Source organism: Tenebrio molitor, chromosome 1 (genome assembly GCF_963966145.1).
Source record: "Tenebrio molitor chromosome 1, icTenMoli1.1, whole genome shotgun sequence".
Classification (NCBI taxonomy): Eukaryota; Metazoa; Arthropoda; class Insecta; order Coleoptera; family Tenebrionidae; genus Tenebrio; species Tenebrio molitor.
The window spans coordinates 37,597,815-37,617,711 of NC_091046.1; the positions used below are offsets into that span (position 1 = coordinate 37,597,815).

The 19,897-nt window shown below is 32.6% G+C and overlaps 1 protein-coding gene across 2 annotated transcripts in view; it reads right to left on the bottom strand.

The window, feature by feature from the left end:
- The window catches only part of unc-13-4A (BAI1 associated protein 3), a 106,681-nt gene that overhangs the window by 50,693 nt on the left and 36,091 nt on the right, over nt 1–19,897 (bottom strand). For both annotated transcript variants that reach the window (XM_069047566.1, XM_069047563.1), the window contains exon 2: nt 15,183–15,275. In XM_069047566.1, coding sequence (XP_068903667.1) covers nt 15,183–15,253 — 71 coding nt within the window. In that variant the 5' untranslated portion in view covers nt 15,254–15,275. The remainder of the gene's footprint in view (nt 1–15,182; nt 15,276–19,897) is intronic.

The following is a 19,897-nucleotide window of genomic DNA, read 5'->3' on the forward strand; positions in this document are numbered from 1 at the left end:
GTCAACTTATGGTTCCAACCTTATTACTTATGTTCAGACATACATAATTTTTTTCGTGGCAGACGTTGATGAAAGGTTTTTTGAATCACACGTGTTATCTTGTTACAACACAATGGTCGGAAATTTTGTTGGAGCACGGATATCAACAGATCACTTAAATTACCATTCAGAGTACATGTACTATTGCGATCAAAAAATTTTGGACACTAATGTCATCGTGGTGTTATACATTCTAAAACGACCCTTATGTATTAATAACCTCAATTTTGATTGTGTCAATTTTGAAAATGTGAATGTCAGATTTACCGAGAAAATATTCAAAAAGTTGTAAAAATCAGACAAATGGAATAAAACGAGGTTTTAATTAATAAAAAATATAAAACAAATACCCAAATGTACTCGCATATTAAAAAAATTATATTTTAAACCTGTGTCAAATTGACAACAATTTCATCTTTCATGTGACAGTTTCAATAAAGCATGATTTAGAGTAATTTTTTTAATGTGACAGAAGTTTGATGTGCAAAATTTTATGATCGTAATAGTACTATGGCGGACAATAAATTTAGGCCGGCAAATTTCTGACATTTCAAAAAAGTCAATGCAAGCGACCATTTATTGTCATTATGACTGATGTCTCAGTTTGTCAAACTGAAGGTTTTCAAGCTGTTTGGCGTTTCCTTCGCCCTTTTCGAAACTTACAGATCATGACGCACTAGCATAACTGATTTGTAGTAGCACTTCTCTCTGGTGCACGCTTTTTTTCTCAATTTTAATTTTGATTATCGCTGTCACGATGACAAGAATGACAAAAATTGAAAATGGGGTTAGTTGAGCATAATGCCAGCTTCACATTTTGATGTCAAGCCAATGACAAGCCGGCCTAAATTTATTGTCCGCCATAGTACTATCGACTAGCAAAAAAAACTGGTAGGTACAGTATGTTACTATAGACACTTCCAAAACTCACATTTTTCATTGAGTTTTGGAAGTGTCTAAAGCAACACCATGTACCAGTTTTTTTTGCTAGTTGATAGTACATAAAATGTATGAGAAATTAGAATTATTAAGGTATTTGACATTTTGTATCAGGTCGTAAAGTTTTCAAAGCATCCTCACATATGAATAATTATCTAAGAAGCTGCAATTTCATATTTACGTGATCAAATTGAAAGAAATTAAACTAAACGACGCAGGTGTAAACACAAGGAGACATACATAATATTTCTTACAACCCATTTACGTCTACCGCTGCTGCAGAATATTCTTATAATGTTACACTTCCAGCATAACTGGCCGTTATAGAATTTCTTTTACGTTGTTATTTTCATAATAAATGTGCCAAGTTTCTTTTTAATAATATCCACTCGTGTATAATTCTGTCATTATTTCTATATAAGAACTGTTTAAGAAATTTTATATTGTTTGAGCGTACTAGCGCTTCCACACCTAGTGTTTTCTTAGCCAGCTTGAAATTTGGTGGCCCTCTATAAAATTAGGGATATTGGTTAAAATCGATTTGTTTTAATTATAAAGCTCTTTCATTTGCTAACACTTTCATTAATATTCCTTAAAAAACTTCTTCCAAAATATGGCAACAAAAATGTGGCAACATTTAAAAACATTCAATATATCCCAATAGTCTGTCAATACCGAGCGATCCAAAAGTCTTTCTATCAAGTGAGCCATGACATTATTATTATTATTACACCATATAATAAAAAAATGTGAAATTAAAAAAAGCAAAGGATACGGACAGGCTAATAATAATAACACATATTTTTAATTTTCATTTAAATACGCGTCAAATATGCTGCAGCCCAACGATATTTGTTTCCACTGTCATGGCACACTTGATAGAAAGACTTTTGGATCGCTCGGCATTTAATTTTTGTGGTATTCAGTGGAAATGAGAGAGAAAAATCAAAGGCATGTTGCTGTACGTTATTTGAGGTAAAACGAACATAAAATTACTACTCGGAAATGCTGGAAATAATGAAGAAAATAATTGCAAACCTGATCATAATCGTTCAGAATTATTATGCCACTGGCTAGTAAAAGACAAATAGTCAAAACCTTTTTTAACATTTAAAATAAATGAGATCAAAGCTGAACCTTTTGAGCCCACATATCTTCAAATCTAAGAGGTATAGAATTAAAAAAAAATGTTTCTCATTATTTTCTAACATGAGTTGACATTGGCCCATTCAGTTGTTCCGCGAATTTTGGGGCACCCAGTATAGAGTATGTCCCCGGATTGAGTTCAAAAGAGGAAAACATTTTTTAATTTTGTATGTAATTATATGACAAAAACCGGTCCAACACTGGGTTAAATAAATTCTTTGTTCTAAAGACAACATTTTGAAACATTAATAAGTTGTTGATGAAAAAACAAGACCAAGTGTAATAAAATTTATAACATAAAAATTAACACAAACTTTATCAGAAAATGTTAATTTAAGAATGCAGTATATCAATACTGAGATTTTAATAACGGAAATTGGGTTTTCAATTGAAGCAAAAAATGTTACTCCTCTGAAGTTTTTGAGTAAAATCAAAACAATTTTTTTTCCTCTTGTGAACTCAATTCGGGGACATATTGTGTATATAATTATGGGAGCCTTCCTCTCTATCTAATTATCTTTGACAATGGTTGGTAACACTTTGTTGAAGTGAAAATTTAAATAAAAGTCTCTTTCGAAGATGAAATTTTGTAATATTCAGTTAACTTTGAAAAAATAAAATTAAAGACAAAGACACTTTTACAAAATGAATGTTAAACTTGACGACAGTGACAGCTAAAAGAGATTTCATAAGCTACGAGTACAATATACGAGAAATAAGTAAAATTTGTGACAAGTAGTCTTGATCAGACTTTTATTTAGACACCTGATATACAATTCATTATAAATGATTGTCTCATCGCAGTAGGCGTTGGTGACGTCGTTGAATGTGCCGCAAGCTTCATAACATGAGTGAGTCTAGTATTGCCGATAGGTGGCGCTACGGGCGGTAGTGGAAATCTGTCTACTAGTTTGTCTAACGTTGCGAGGGTGGCGGCATATCCAAAATGTGTGTTAGTTTTCAACGCCAACTACGATGGGACAATAATTTATAAATGATCCTGTATTTGCTGGGCTATTATGATAAATTAAAGTCATAAGAGAATTAATGCCAAGATGAACATAAATGTCGCAAAAAGTACGAAATATTTAAATGTTGCAATAAACCTCCTTCAAGTCCACTTTATTCGATTTCTTTAATGTGTTTTGTTCTTACCCCTGCGGCGAGAGCCCAAGATATAAACAGTGAGTATCTCCGGTTGAAGTCGTGCGTGCCTCGTGATTGCATCGTAAATTTTAGTGGATCTTAATTTGGAAAATTTGCTTCCCGTCCTTAAATAGCACACAGCGGCAATACTTTTAACGGGACGACAAGGAGTGAATTTAGTGTTTATATCAGGGCTAAATCGGCGTGAGATCTCTCGTATTTATGGCGAGCAAAAAGAACAAGATAGTTATCTCATTAGCATAACTATAAGCTGAGTTACGAGCTTGGAACGGGGGAAAGCCTAGAATGCCTGGTTTGATTCAGAGATTTTCCAAATGTGAGTTGAAATCAGTTTCGGGACGATTAATAAACTTAACGTTCATAAATGGAGCAGAATTTGTTTCAATTTGCAAAGTGCGTGCGTTTGAAATTTATTAAACATTCCAACGAATGCTTCAAAAACGTACCCTCGCAAAAATATTTCTCTCTTTTATGAGAGTGCTCGAATAAATCGGTGATTTGTTTGGATTTAGGCGGATTTAATTGATTTAATAACACTAATAAGGGATTTATTACAGCCAGATGTTTTAAGCACGCCTAAATTAATTTTTCCTTTTAATAACAACTCCTATTTTTGTCTGGCTATTTTTGGAATTTCCGACAATTTAAATAAATTGGGCCAAAAAAATATATCGTTTTGTTGTCAAATATATCGTCAAAGATCTCGATTCGCTTTGTAACAAAATCCACTCCCCGAAATTTTATTTTAAAATGTCTTTTCTTTTTGATCTACATGATTTCTTTACCCATTGTTTCTTTTTTCACGGTAATGAACAACTCCGTCATTGATCCATGTGATAGGTCGTCTTTTCAACATCGTCCTGTTATTTTCCTCAATTGTACCAAAATAAATACACAAAGAAAACAAAATAAACGACCGTTCCACACCAAACAATTTAAATTATAGTTTTCTTACAAATCCCGCCTCTATTTTTATCATGGAGGTACTATTATATTAACTAATACTAGGTCCGTGATTTTTATTTGTTGATTTGATACTGTAAACTTTCACAAATAAAATACACAAACACAAACTTATTAATTTCTTCGGACAAAAAATGAGAATATTTACTGATAATATATTCAACTTCAGTTCAATAAAAGTCTTATTGACAAATCCATTACTGCTTTTTGTAGATTTTAATTTCAGTGTAATGCATTCAATATCATCAGAAAGAACATTAAAACAGCATTTTTCGAATTCCTCTCTCTACAATTTCAGTCGATCAGAAAATTTATTCAAGAAATTTTTCAGCTATTCAGATCGTATTACTTGTGTTTTGTGCCTTCTTTTACATTCAGATCCACCTTGATTGACTGTGAATTCGGTGAAAATTCATTTTAAAATTCTTAAACATGAAAAAATAAAAATATTCAATCGTCACCTTTAAAGTATTAAAATTAATACAATGAAAAATCACTTAATTTACAAGAAAATATGATCCATGTTTTTGGATATAAATTATAAACAATATTTTTAATAAATTGCGAATATAATTTTTATGAATTAACATTATGTGCGAATGGAACGGAAGTTCCAATTTTACATTTTTCTGGGTAAGTAGTGCACAATTCAATTCGTGTTACCACTCCTTGGGTGAATTAAATTTTAATTAAAAATACAAGAGAAACTCGATCTCATTTGCGAATTCTTTCAGTGAAACAGTATCGTTAAGAGTTTTATCACTAACAAAGAGGAATTTAATCAGGAAAAAACAGCTTTTGGGAATAAAATTTGAAAATAAAAACGGTATAAGTTGCAAAATAAAACGTTCACGAATGTTTTAAATAGGATTAAAGTTTTATAAGCACGAAGGCGTTTTCTTTTGTCGAAACTTTGTGCTTTCTACATTACTTCAGTATTTATAAATGCAGAGATTAAATCTTTTACACATTCATCAAAAAATAAGAATTCTTATGAAATGAAAAACCGACGGTTTTAAAATTCTGGCCCAGTTTAGTAGAACCAGGATATTTAATTCGGTCTGATTAAATCGAAGCCGATTGGTCAATTTGTAGTGCTTCGTCAATAAGTTGGAGCTTAATAAAATGCGATTTTACCCAACATTCATTACAGTCGAGTTTTGACCACAGAGCCGTACGTGACCAGAATTAAAAGTTGAAACTTAACAACTCGTCTCCGCCGTTTTTATGATTCCTGGCTTAAATCTCGCTCATTTAATCCGGATAAAAGTAGGTATATTTGACGGACAAAACACGGGCGAATTTGAGCATAATTAAAAATTGTCATTTCCGACAAACTTCATAATCGCTGGAATCCTAGACGTCACCGCTTTAATGGAGTTTACAATAGGAAGAATTTCGAAACGTCCCCATCAAAGTTCTTGAAATGGTGTGTTGGAGCGCGAGTCAATAGGACCGGTCGAAGTAATTGGAAAGTTACAAGTTGTCACGAGTGTTGCAGGGGTAAAAGCCATCCAAATTAGGAATAGTTCAAAGGGGTACTTGTCGTTAATTAAATTTTCTTGCTTAATCGAGTATTTATTAACTTTTAGCCGGAGAATCGGAAACATTTTCTTATAGCACGATCGAAAGAGCTACTTTTATAAATCCACCCAGGGACGGGCAATTTCGCTGATATCTTCGACAATTCCCTGACTGATAACGGTGACAGACAGAAAGTAATCAAAACGGAATTATTGAAAATCGAAACGTAAAAGCTCATCCACGTGCGACCCAGAGATACATGTAAATTACTCCCAGTGACTTGAGAGGCTGTGGTATTAAAAAGTGTATAAGCGTCTTTAGGTTAAATTTGTTTGGTCGGAGGATCCTATTTCTACATCAATTTTACTTTAGAAACATCGTGTCTAGTTCCCCTTTGTCGAATAATGTGTTTGTGAATATTGCATTTCAAGAACCGAATAGTGAAACTTTAAAATTTTCTCGGCAGCGTGTGTTGCAGTGTAATTTCTTTCAATTTGAATTTTATGGGGGTATTTAACTAAATATTTTGTGTTGATGTAGAAACATTGGGATGCTAGACAGGGCTCCTGAGAGTCAAATTTCCTAAAAACGTTACTGGTTCGAGATGTTTTACAAAATTGATGCTTGTAGCTATTTATTATACAAGAGTCTTATAAGGCAAATAAGCCACGAAAGAAATGTTTAGCCACCAGAGCTTGCTCGAGTGGGCTAATTTTTCTTGAGTGACTTATTTGCTGTTAAGGCACGAGTGTAATACATAGTTTTATCCAACACCTCCTTCTGTAACAGTTCTTAAAACATCAGCAAAATCCAAAAATTTATTTTATCTTTTAATATAAATGTTAACGTAAGCCTCAACAAATGATTTCATCTGAGATTCCTGTTTCATACAATTCTAATTTTATGTATGTATTACATTTTTTGATGTTCAATAAACTGTTCAATTCTCTCTTAACTGTTTAATTATAAAAACAGTTTAATTATGGGTTCATAAGTCCACTAGTGTTTTATAGACCTCATAATATATTCAAAATCGGCATTATTATGACTTCATAATAAACAGGCGTTGGATAAAAAATAAGAGACAATGTGCATGTTAAAAATTTAGTAATGATCTTAGTTTAAATGAATAAAACTATTGCAAAAAATATATCTGTGCAAAATTCTGTTTCAAGGTAATAGTGTGGTATTTGTGAAAGTCTGCAAAAATCCGTGAGTCGCTCCAATTTCTTCCTTGTTAGTAAATATTTCTTTCAGGAAAATTTTCAGTTTGAGAAACGGAAGAAGTCTGAACTGGTCATGTTCGGCAAGAAACGTACATGTCTTACAACTTTGTGGTAAAACACTGCTTTCTTTTAGTTTCTCCTTATACATTTCTTTTTGTATATCTAACTGGCTCTGACCTCTGGGATAATAAATCATTATTTTCTTAAAGTTTTAGAAATGAGGAGACTTCCAAACTGTCTGTTGGATCTTTCATGCATCGCTCCAAGTTTCTGCTTTGCAGTTTCGAGTATAAACATCTTTACCTTCCACAAGCAGTATCATTTATGGGGAGACCTTTGTTATGCCTATATGATACAATCCCTCAGATGAGATACTTACGGTTTCATTTATTTCACGAACTCTCAGTTATTGAACACATTTAAATTTTAGTAATAATTTCCTCACTTGTTCGGGATCGTATTTAAGAGCAGTTTACTTTTGGTTTACTCGTATGAAGGAGCAAACTCATCAAATGTAGTTTTTTCAGATGGAGTTATACATTTTGTAAAATATTTTATTACTCAAGACAATGTCAAAATTTTGAAATGATTTGTATATCCTCTACGTTTAAAAAAAGTATGGCTGTCATTTAAAAAATTTAATGATGACGTCATAATTAGGAGATTAAAAGCTGTCAACGTAAGTAAAGTACTGAAGAATATGCACTTTTTAAAAACAAAGTTGACTTCTTCGAGGATTTTTCTCAGAAATCAATACTTACAGTTTTATCGACTGTAATTACACGAGAGGTTTTTTTTTTGTCCGGATACAATTGAATTTTTTTACGATAATTTACCAAAAAGAAACCAAATTGGAGTTTAAAAAATGAAATTTTATCCTGGACGAAAAAACCTCGAGCTTAATTCGATGAGATAATTTAATGAATAATAATAGGTAGGTAATTATGAAAAATTGAACTGGCCATTTTGCACTTCAATTTATTACAAGCTGTGTCAATGTTTAAGATTGTTGGTTCGTTATCATAACAACAAACAATAATCAGGTTCGAAAAAGTTTGCCATGGAAGTTTAAGCGCATTTTATCCAGATGCAAAGTTAGGGCTAACTTTATCCGATGTCAAAGTGACAAATGCATCGCGGCTTATGGGATTTTTTATACATGAATTAAATTATCGAATTTATTCCGAACTTAACGAACGCACTGTATAATCAACTAATGACTAGAATATCATATGTAGCTTATACAGAGTGGAACAAAAGTATCAAATATTGGCTGTAACTTTTTAATTTGACAATTTATGAAAAAATGTTTAATATAAAAGTTGATTGGTGTATTATCCTGCATCATCTGGTCTTTCTAGTTTGTTCCTATCTTCTTTTGTTTCGCTGCTATGGCAACCAACTTTGGTTTTTAAATAGCACCCATACATTTTTTGTGTGATTTTCAAACAAACGTATCTTTCTGTATTCATAAATACAGTTTTGCCATTATGGGGAAAAGGAATAAATAAAAAAAAAACAAAGGTGATAAAATTAACTTACTAAGTAATAAAATGCAATATTAAGAATGTTGACAATTTTTATTGAACGTCATGCATGATAATAAACCAAATAATTTTTATATTAAACATTTTTTTATAATTTTTCCAATTAAAAAGTTACAGCGATTATTTGATACTTTTGTTCCACTCGGTATATTTGAGTGTTAAAAAAGCAATGCAGTTGTTAGTTTATGTTGTAAAATATAGTTGTTAACTTGAAAACTGCATGATATGGTCCGTACGCTGATACATTGCACATTTTTAAATTCTAGTTCCAAAACATAACACAGTGAAAAATACTAAACTCTCCATCAAGATTGTTTCACGTTATGTAGAAAACCGTTGTAGCCTGACCGATTAATTCCCGTCACACTTGTCTCTGTGTCTGTTTTCTGTCAAAAAACGTGCAATCTATCAGCGTACGAAATATACTGCATTGTCTTCTCAAGGTTTGTAACCAAGAAAAGTAGAATACTGTATAAATTAGTTCTAATTCTTTGGTACGACGTACGACACTTTCCTCTGAGAGACTGGGCTAAATACCGAAACTGCGATTTCTCCTGTAATCAAAGGAACTACGTGATGCCGCTTTAACTACCTTTTAGTTAATGGTAACTTTAAACACCAGCCAATTAGGTCTGAGCAAGCCAGTGATTATCGAATTTATACCCAATTAAAATTTAGGCGAGTCCGTAAAAGTGCGAGGTCCTTTAACGTAACTTTAATTAACGCACGTCTGTAAAAATGTTGTAAATTATTTCGAATCTCACAGTTAGCAGTTTTAATATTCAGCAGTCATAAATAGTAGGTGCAAGTTTCTTCTTTGGTGCAGGGTAGATAGAGAGTATGACGCATTATTGTCCACAGGACGAAAGGAAAAGCTTCCATGCCAATTTCTTCAGTAAAGATGAAAATAATCTAGGGGCGAGATTCTTTCCTTTTATAATTGAAGCAAGAATAATGTGGCAACAGCAGCGATATGCATACGTAGAACAGACAAAAAGTTATTTGAGAATCTGTTAGATGAAACCTCTAAATATCGCACGACCCTATTTACAGATTAAAGTTCAAGATTAACTATCCCTAGACTGGAATCACTATTTTCAAATCCCCCCATTAGCTGATTTATTGGAACGCAATCCACTAATTTCACTTAAGTAAGCTTAACTGTTTTGTCATATGAAACGTCAACCTTCAGTGAAATGACGAAGGGCGGATTCTGTTTAACGATAACGAAGACAAATTCAATTAGCATCTCAGTATTACCGATATCAACATAAAGTTTATACGATTGGATTCTGTTTTTGTGTTGCACGTACGTGCAGTCAAATTTAACGAGCATCGTGTTTGCTGCGCCATCATGAAGAAGTTGAACCACTACGTAATCGAACCGAATGCAGCGCAGAGGTAAAATAACTTTAATATTCATCTGGCTCTCCAAATTAATTAATCTGGAAAAGTAACTCTTCACCGACTTTTATTAGAGAAGGGTGAGTTGAAAAAACCGGATATTGAAATATTCAGTGGCGAATTTAACGTTTGCAGAGCAAATTCCAAATGTACTGTTCATTTAATTCCGCAGAAATTTTACTTGTTGGTACGACGGACGGAAGGAAATGCTGATTCTTGCTATTTTCGATCATGTTTATTACGTGGTCGGAATGTAGAAGGTGCATTTCATTTCTCTGGTGAGATAAATATCATAAATATTTTGCGTCAATTTTTATCATAATTCTTTATATTTCTTATTCACATGGCAATGGCAATGCCAATGCTAATACGAGTTTCTCTAAACATAGGTGAAATAAGAAATAGTGAATGCTTCTTCAGTACTCGGTAGACATAATTTATTATCACATTCGAAAAAGCGATGTTCATCAGTTTGAAAGTTGTATAGAACAGATGGAGCGGAACAGCATTTTCATTAATTCTTCATTAACTACAAAAATAAATTAATGGCGACCCGGAATTCAGGCACAAAAAACTGTAATACAGATTTAATTCCATCGTGTTGATATTTGCGACTAATCATGCAAAGCAAATAACACAACAGAGTTAAAATTGTGATGAAGCTAATCTATCTGAGATGTGGAAGGCCTGGGTTGACTTTTTCATAACGCACATGTCATATCAGTTCTACCCCCTGATCAAACGCGAATGTCATTTGATTTAAACTTCTTGGCTCGCTTCGCCCCGACTCTGCAAAGAGTGATCGATATGGTGCGAAAACCGCAATTTTTAATTATAAACCAGAGAAAAATCAATAAGAACTCGTTGTAAAATTAGGAAAGTGAATCAACCCGCTCTCTCTTTATTGTAAATATTGAGAAATAATTCGATTCATTGGAGATTGAGAGTTGTTCATTTCAGTTTACATAGGGCGTTGGTATTGTCTACTTTTCATCCGATATTTCGGAGATTGAAATGAGAAAAGCGAACCGACAGTAAAGAAGTGAATCGGTAGCGATATTTTATAGCCGAGACCTTCTCAATCTGCACTTCAAGAGGGGCATTCAGTCAGTTTTAATCTAATAAAAAACGAACTAGAAGTTCTACGGCAAGTTCTACCCCATCTATGTTTTCATTTTCTATGTTTTACACTAAATGTGCCGTGACAAAAAAATTTAAGATTTTTGTGCTCAAGTTAATCTCAACTTCTAAAAATATGAATTTTTTAAGGAAAAAAACGAAATGTACAAAATCATAACCCAAGTCTTCCAATACGCGAAGTAATGTTAAAATCCATTAAACACATTAACAATTTAAATGGGTCGATTGGAACTAAAAATAAAAGAAGCTAGAAGAGAATAAATTGCACGCTAAAAAATTAACGAGTTTTAAATATTAATGCCCATTTCCTAGTAATTTAATAAATAATGCTTATGCAAACTTTAAAGCAAGAACGTTCGATTTAATCAGCCTGAACTAATAACGAGCGGTTGAATTATTAAAACATTCGCATTAAAAAGTGTTAGCTAAACAATTTTATAAACGAAATTATAATGTGAGACTTCGAGAGACAATTAACATATTTGGAGATTTTAATTTAAAAAGATTCAAAGTGGTTCGATAATTCAGCAGAAGCAAAAAGTTTTTAGGAGTTCAATATACAGGGTGATTCATCTTTTACCGCCGGTGGCAAAATGACCCTTAAGAATTGAGAAAAATTTATAAAATTTACAGATTGATTTGTCGAAAAATTTACTTTCGACCGGTATAATTTATTTAAAAAAAAAAATTTTTATTGAGCAGATTTTTAAGGTCAATTTTGCAACCGGCGGCAAAAAAATAATCACCCTGTAATATGGGTTCAAGTATTTAATCGAATGTTCATTTTGATCCAACGATATAAGATGCAAAAATAATGTATTGGGGAACTACCGGCCGATTGAAAAAAAGACGAGTAAGCGATAACTATTGTGGTTTAGTTGGCAGCGTTAGTTTTAATAGTAATATTGTCAAGAAAGATAAATATTTAAGTCCTCTAATCTCCAATAGAAAAACTTGACGGTTATCATCATATCATATACAGACATATTTAAATTTTAAACTAGTGCTGCCAACTAAGCCATGATACTCGTAGGAATGCCTTGCTCGTTTTTTTTTCGATCACTTTCTGTGAATTACTCTTACGCCAAAATTATAAATAAGGATGTTTTTCCACCCGATGCAATACTTAAAATAATTCAAAAAAAATTTAAAAACATCTACTCTATTAAATTAAAACCAGTCAAGTTCAATTATTTGGTCGACATATTTTAAGTAGCTGCATATCAAGATGGTTCACACACTATCTATTGTTCTTTTCAAACAATTTTATTTTTCAACACAGTTACTTTGTAAGGACAGCGAAATGGTTTAATTTTTTTCGAAAAAATCTATTGTTTGTAGGTATCCAGCTACTCATGTACTTTTGTCGTGTGCTCGACTAGTCTGATCTAATCTTATTGTTAGTACAAACTGATCAAAAAGAAAACAAATCAGAGCAGGCGTTGCAAATTATTGGTCATGTCATGTCGTAGCGGAATTCTATGTATACAAATACATGGGTATAGATAGACAATTTGTGGTCTCAAACAGTACTTTATAATAAATCATGAATTGGACGTTGGAATTATAATTTTTATTTTATTATTATTATTATCTGATAATGGAGAAAATTTATAGAATAAAGAAGCGCAGCATTTTACATTCGTAAGGATGGGTAATTTATCAGCTTTATTGCCAAACACAACGCCACTGGTAAACAGCTTTTGTGGGGAAACAAACAAACAAACAAACGTCAATTTTAAAGTAACGGTGTTGTGGTTCACCTTGAAAAAGTTTTCGATTTCGGCAAAGTTTACGGACCATTGAAGATAAAGCATTAATTATTAACAATAATTAATTAACAATAGATTTTTTGAGAGGTAGGCAACCAATAAAACGACTGTGTATACAAGTATTCATATGTGTACGATCAAACTAAGAAAGACGTTTCGATAAAACAAAAGAAGAGGTAGGCACTCTTGACTTGTTTTCTTGTATTTTCGGTATTCATTTTTCTACCTCATCGTGCAATTTTTTTTTAAGTTATCCATAAAAAACCCTCTGCATACAAGGAGTATATAAATGTTTTTAAAATGTTTAAAAATTTATTATTAAAGGAATTACAATGAAATATAACATTCACGAAACTGCTTCTATACATTCCATGGAATGCCTAGCATTCTGAAAAGTCGTAGACTGGCTTCGGACAAAGAACAACACAATTATTAAAATGCACAGACGACCAAAACTCGTCGGATCACTTTTAAGGGTGTCCGTGAATAAAAACAGTGACAGATTGTAGCATAACTGTATAGTCCTGCCTAGTAGGTAAATAAGACCATGCAAGTTGGCACAACTGAAAAGACAGTTTAATTTTGGCAAATTGACGCATTTGCTTTAGAAACTTTTTTGTAATTTGCTTCCATTTTGATTCTCTAATAGACATGTTAACGAACGTGACCTCATCATCTAGGTTCTAGGATGTCCTTATAGTCATTATTTCACGGAACATTTTACGAAAATTTTTAGGTTGGCAAAGCTTGATCGGTCATGCGTGTCAGTTTAAATTACAAAATGTGCAAAGAATTATTTATCAGAATTTATCAGGCCACAAATTCGCGACTGTATTTTTGGCAATTTCATGTATTTCAGCGGGTGTACATGAAAGATTATCTTCCATATTCGTGTTTTGTGACAGAATTTGGATAAAACAAAAGGCGACATTGAAGACTTGATCAAATTTTCCTTTTAAAATTAAGACATTACCAACCGCCACAAAAATCCCTAAATCGAGGAAAGTAAACATTTTTGTTTAAAAATGGCTTAAAAAGGGCAAATTACAAAAAATAGTATAAAAAACTCGTTTCATAAGACCTTGAAGCACTCATTCTACGCCACTCGTTTTTTAATCTTGAATTCGTGCTTCAAGACTGGTCTTATGAAACTTGTCTGTTAATATACTATTATTGTTTTCAACTGTCATAAATTCTCATTTTTCTCCTTTGTAAACTGCCTCCTAACCGCCCTAAGACTAAATGAGCAGATAATGAACCGTTGCCCTAGACAACACATTCAGCGTTACATTTCTGACAGGTCTTAAAACATTTGTCAGCACTGTCAAAAGCAAATGTGTAACCATTTTTAAAAGATTTTGAAGCTTCAGGGACGTCGTTTGAAACAATAAAATGTTGTATGCAACTCGTTTCTGGGTAAATTGGCCTTTTGTAATTACCCTCGAGGGTCTAAAACCCTCGCTACGTTCATGTTTTAATCTGCCCCCTCGGGCAATTAGAAAAGCCCAATTTACACAGAAACTCGTAGGTATTTCCACCAAATAAAAATTTATAATAATTTTTTCACTAGTATCTCATAGATAGTTACCTGCACATACCAGCGTAATAAACAATAAAGTCTTTTAATATAACGTATTTTTTATGGATCATTTTTGACAGAATGTTTTAATATTTGAACTGATTTAAAATTCCACTTCGCCTTTATCCATCATAATTTCATCATAAAATGACAGCACCGACAGAGTGTCATGTCTCTAGTGTTTTTTTTTTTATATCTTCTCATATTGTACGTGATATAAGTATTCTTGTAAAATATGGTGGCAATCATATATGACACTTAAATGAAACTTCCAGATTTCTTTTTGAATGACGGTTTTCAGATGAATCGCTATTAATGTTCGTTGAGTTCTATACTATTTAAAAATTAATCGAGTTATTAATTAAATTCAATTAATAGCAGAGTAGGTGCCACGCCTGTATTAATTTGTTACTAATCAAATTTGCCGTCGACAAACAGTTAAATGGATTTGTTTGAAAAATCAGGTCAAAGCTGAATGGTGCCACCTATAAAAAAATTGATTCATTAAGCAAATAAACGAAGCGTAATTTCGAAATGTTAAAAGTTCACGTAGAGGTTAGCTCGTTACGTTCACACTCCTGGCGTTATTAAGAGGTTTAACAATTTTTTCAGGATTACGACTTCCCCACTGGCCTACTTAATGCTTTTTAGGTGTTAGCAGAACAACTAAGAATTGTATTCGAGACGGTTACCCAATTTGCACTGGGTGAGGCTGCAGACATAACAATAAACTTACCGTTTGGGGCTTAGGCTGAGTCCAGCAACGCTATTACTGACATACTCTTGCAGGGAGTTGAAAAAGCTCATATTGCCGACAGTTATCCACACACTGTAAAATAAATAAGTTTAAATCAGTAAAAGTTCTAACATATACCAGCTTCTTAATTTTCTAACAATATTGCAACCTACGTGATAATATTATCAAATATGCAATAGTCCCTTGTTAAATGGTGGATTAAACTTTGAACTGTGTTGCTTATTAAAATATCCAAAGCTAAGTTTATGATTTATGGCAAATTCATGTTAAAATATCTTCTCCACTTTGTTAACGGATTTATTTTATTTTGTAATAACCGAAAGCAGAAAATGTTTGGAAAGGGAATATTTTAAAATTTTACTGCTTTAATGAAACCAGGAATGGTAAAAGCAACTTTTGTTTTCTGATTTCGCATAAATCAAGGAGATTTTTCATCTGAAGAATAAACCTAAAATTACAAGTTATTTTCATAAGCACTGAAGTATCACTTTACCAAGTTTGATATCAGACTCTTGAGTATAACCATTACGAGTTTTAGTTATATTATCTTGCATGTTTTAAACGATCGGCGTTACAGAAAGTTGTTGTCGGTGACAGTGTAATTCTTATAACAAAGACATCAAAAAGAACGCCACGACATGAATGTGGTAAATAAAACTACCTTCCTGATAAAAGCTAAATAAAAGAGAATAGGTAACATAATACAGCCATTCCACGAATTTTAGGGAACATTATGTGTCTATTCAGCATATATGGCATGCATCAAAGTTTACGCTCCATCTGCTAATGCATTATTTTGTTTAATAAGCTCATACTGAGGCACCGTGAGTTACAATATTTTAGTTAATATAGTCCAAAGTCTACAGTTACGCAATATAGTGCAAGTCGGTTTACCGAGTGATGAAATAATTAACGGTCGTCAACTCATTTCATTTCGTGTTAGGCACAGAAATATACGGCGTTTAGCTTTTTAATGTATGTGAAATAAAAAAAAAAAAACATTTTTTAGCCACCCTTAATGAAAAAGGCAATTTTACACACTCCCATGTGGACGAGAAGCAACTCTTTTTCGGGCACACTTTTTCGTACGTACTTTTTCGGACGCACTTTTCTGACCATGGACCGTGGGCCGACAAAACCGAGTAAACCGACCAGTAGTTTATGACTTGTGAAAATTAGTCGTTTTGCCAGTGTCACACCAATAATGACTCGTTTAACTGAAAAAGAACGTATAGAATAATGACGGTAGGTTACGGCGATAAAATAAAATGTTAGTCAGTCGTTTGTGGTAAAGCTTTTAAAAAAGCTTTAAGAAAAGACAAACTGCACCCGTATAAAGTTCAACTCGTTCATGAACTCTCAGAAGATAATCTGGATAGACGTTTCGAATTTTGTGAAATCCTCATGAGGCATTGCGACGAAAATCCAAATTTTTTAAGTAGTGTAGTATTTTCGAATCAGGCAACGTTTTATTTAAGTGGTACAATAAATCGACATAATTGTCGCTACTGGGCTCGGGAAAATTCTCACTGGGTTCAAACAAAACACATCCCAAAAAAATAATGTTTGGGTAGGAATAGTTATGAGAAAATTTATTGGATCTTATTTCTTTCACGGGAATTTAACAGCTGAGCGATATTTAGATCACATTCGTACGGCGGTGCTTCCGGACTTATTTTGCTGCATTTCCTGATCTAAATAATGCACAGAATTTAGATCCCAGCATTTGGTTTCAGCAAGATGAGGCACCACTACATTATGCTGTTAATGTAAGGAGATTTCTAGACAACCAGTTTGAAAGAAGGTGGATTGGAAGACGTGGCCCAATGGAGTCGCCACCTAGATCCCCTGATCTGACCCCTCTTGATTTTTTTCTGTGGTGACATTTAAAAAGTCGGGTTTACATCAACAGACCAAATAATTTACAGGATCTGATAGAGCGAATTCGGCATCAGATGATTCTTATCAGTCCTCAGATTACTGAAAATTCCCTCAACCAGGTGTACCACCGTTTGGGTCTGTGTCAAAATGTAAACACGACACAGTTTGAACAATTCCTGTAGAGTAAATTCTTGCTTTAAAGTATTCTTTTATTCTCGTATCCCACCTCCACCCGGCGGCACGGCAATTTTGCCGGAGTACATACACTATTACGGATAATACTATCAAGTAATAGTGCAGTGCTTATCAACATAATTACCGGCGTCTCGCCTCCACATTTTGACTTTTTTGTGTTTTATGTTCTGTGTCAATGTTAAGGAATTTCCTCACGATGTGACATGAGTATAATAATATACCTTTTTGAATTTCAACCACCAATGTGTTCTCTAAGTCCAAAATTTTTAAATTTTTAAAAAGAGATTGCGGTACTATTCTTGTTGCTGAAATTATAAATGGTAAAATCGAAATTTTTTCTAAACACCAAAGATTTCTCATAGCAACGGAGAGTTCTAAATATTTATTAATTTTTGTATTATATGTCTGTGTTATATTGTGTGAATTTGGAACAGCTATATTTAAAAGATATGCTTGCTTTTGTTGTTTATTTAAAATAATAATGTCTGGTCTGTTATGCTGAATGTGAATGTCAGTTAAAACTCTCCGATCAAAATATAATTTGTAATTGTCATTTTCTAAACAACTTTCTGGTTTATAAATGTAATGTGGTTGTGTATCCTTTAATAAATTGAATTTAACTGCTAAATTCATGTGTATAATTTTTGCGAATATATCATGACGCTTTGATCCAAAACGGTGCAAGAAGAAATGATGTGTTCAATGGTTTCCCCTTCAGTTCCGCAAATCCTACATTTATCAATGATCGACTGTAAACCGCATATGTGTTTTTTATAATTTCTTGTATTTATAACACGATCTTGTATTGCAAATATAAAACCCTCAGTCTCAGGATGAATATTTGATTTTTTAAGCCATGCATGAGAAGCTTGAATATTAATTTCTGGCTGTTCTAGCTCTTTAAAATATCTCCCATGTAAAGACTTTTGTTTTATATTTGCTATAGTGTCAGGTATATTTGGCTCAACAATATCTGAAATTATATTATCACTTAAATTTAAAGGTGTGTAACCTTTATCCGCTGAAACCAAAGCATTAAAAAAAGTGTTATCACGAGCTCTATTGAGAAAATAATTGTTTTCACTACTAGTCTTAGAAGGCGTCATTATTGAAACTTGAATCGACCCCAGAAGTAGAATTTCTCTCCCTAGGTTAATAATTTTTTATTATTAACCAGTAGTCAATAATGAACAGCCGTCACCTAGCAACGAAAGATTTTCTTTGATTTTATTGGTTAACGTAGACAGACGATTTTCAATTTTCATAGCAACCGTTGAAAAATGAGAACTCGGATCGTCGCATCGGACAAACAAATTTAATTACTAATTATTATTAGAAAGGGTTTTAACGGATCTAGTAGTGAAAAAAATAATATATACACCACGCTAGAGAAGACAATTTTAAGCCTCGCTTCTTTATTCCCTCGGCTTAAAAAAATGTCTTCTCTACCTTGGCGTATAATTACTATTTTAGTGAAGCAATTTGATTTTGTTGTAGAATTTCTAGATTTGAAAAACCCCTACCACCATTTTCGCGTGGTAAATTAAATCTTTCAATAGCAGATTTGGGGTGATGTTTACAAAATTTTGTAAAGAGAACTCTAGTTATTATTAAAATTAAGTTTATTTCGTTCTTTATTAATTTGCTCATTTTTTTATGTAACCCCGATTTAAATTAGATTTTTATAATCCAGAAAAATAAGCTTTATCCAATAATCTAATCTGAATCGTAGCTTCCCATTTGGAAAAAATATTAATGGCGTTATAACTTTGACAAATTTGACCCAATGTTTTTTCTATATAAATGTTAAGAGGCGCAGAATTTAAAAAACTGTCTGACGTGTTTCTGCATTTTTTTCAAAAATAAAACTGTACGTTTTATGAATTTTGTGCGTTATTTTATCATAACCCTGTATGTATGTCAAATTTGACATTAAAAAAAAAACGAAAATTGGATTTTGTGTTGATTATTATTTAGAAAGCTAATCTTCTTCTATTCCCTACGCAAATAGTTTGTAAGTTCTTCCACTAATGACGTCTTCCTGAGGTGACCACCTTTTGCGCTAAAGACCCTTCTTACGTTGTTCGTTTCATAGCGACTCACTTTCAAAAAGAATGAACAAAATTCAATGATGGTAATAAACACAACACTCCAACTTTAAAAAATTAATTAAACATAAGTTACAATCTAGTAGAAAGAGACACTGTCCCGATTCTCATATTCACATACAAAAATGTTATGGTCGAAAAGGTTAGAAAAGTTGTTAGCTACTCCAAGTCTGTAATAAAACGGTTTCATATTCGTTCTGAAATAGTCAGCAACGAATCGTTGGCAGTTTTACCAACAATCTTAGAATGGATGTTGTAATAATTGTTTAATTTTTTAATTCTCAGGGTATTGGAATATTCGACATCAGAGATATTCAAAGATATTGAATTTGAGAAAAGGGTACTCCTAAACCTAGTTAATTAAAAATAAAGTTATGATAAGTAACATTTTTTACAGGCAATACTGACATGAAAAATATTGCCGACTTCTGACTACATGATGAACAAAATAGTGCAGCTTTTAAACATTTTATCACTTATTATATCCCAAGTGCAAAATTTTTTATCGGA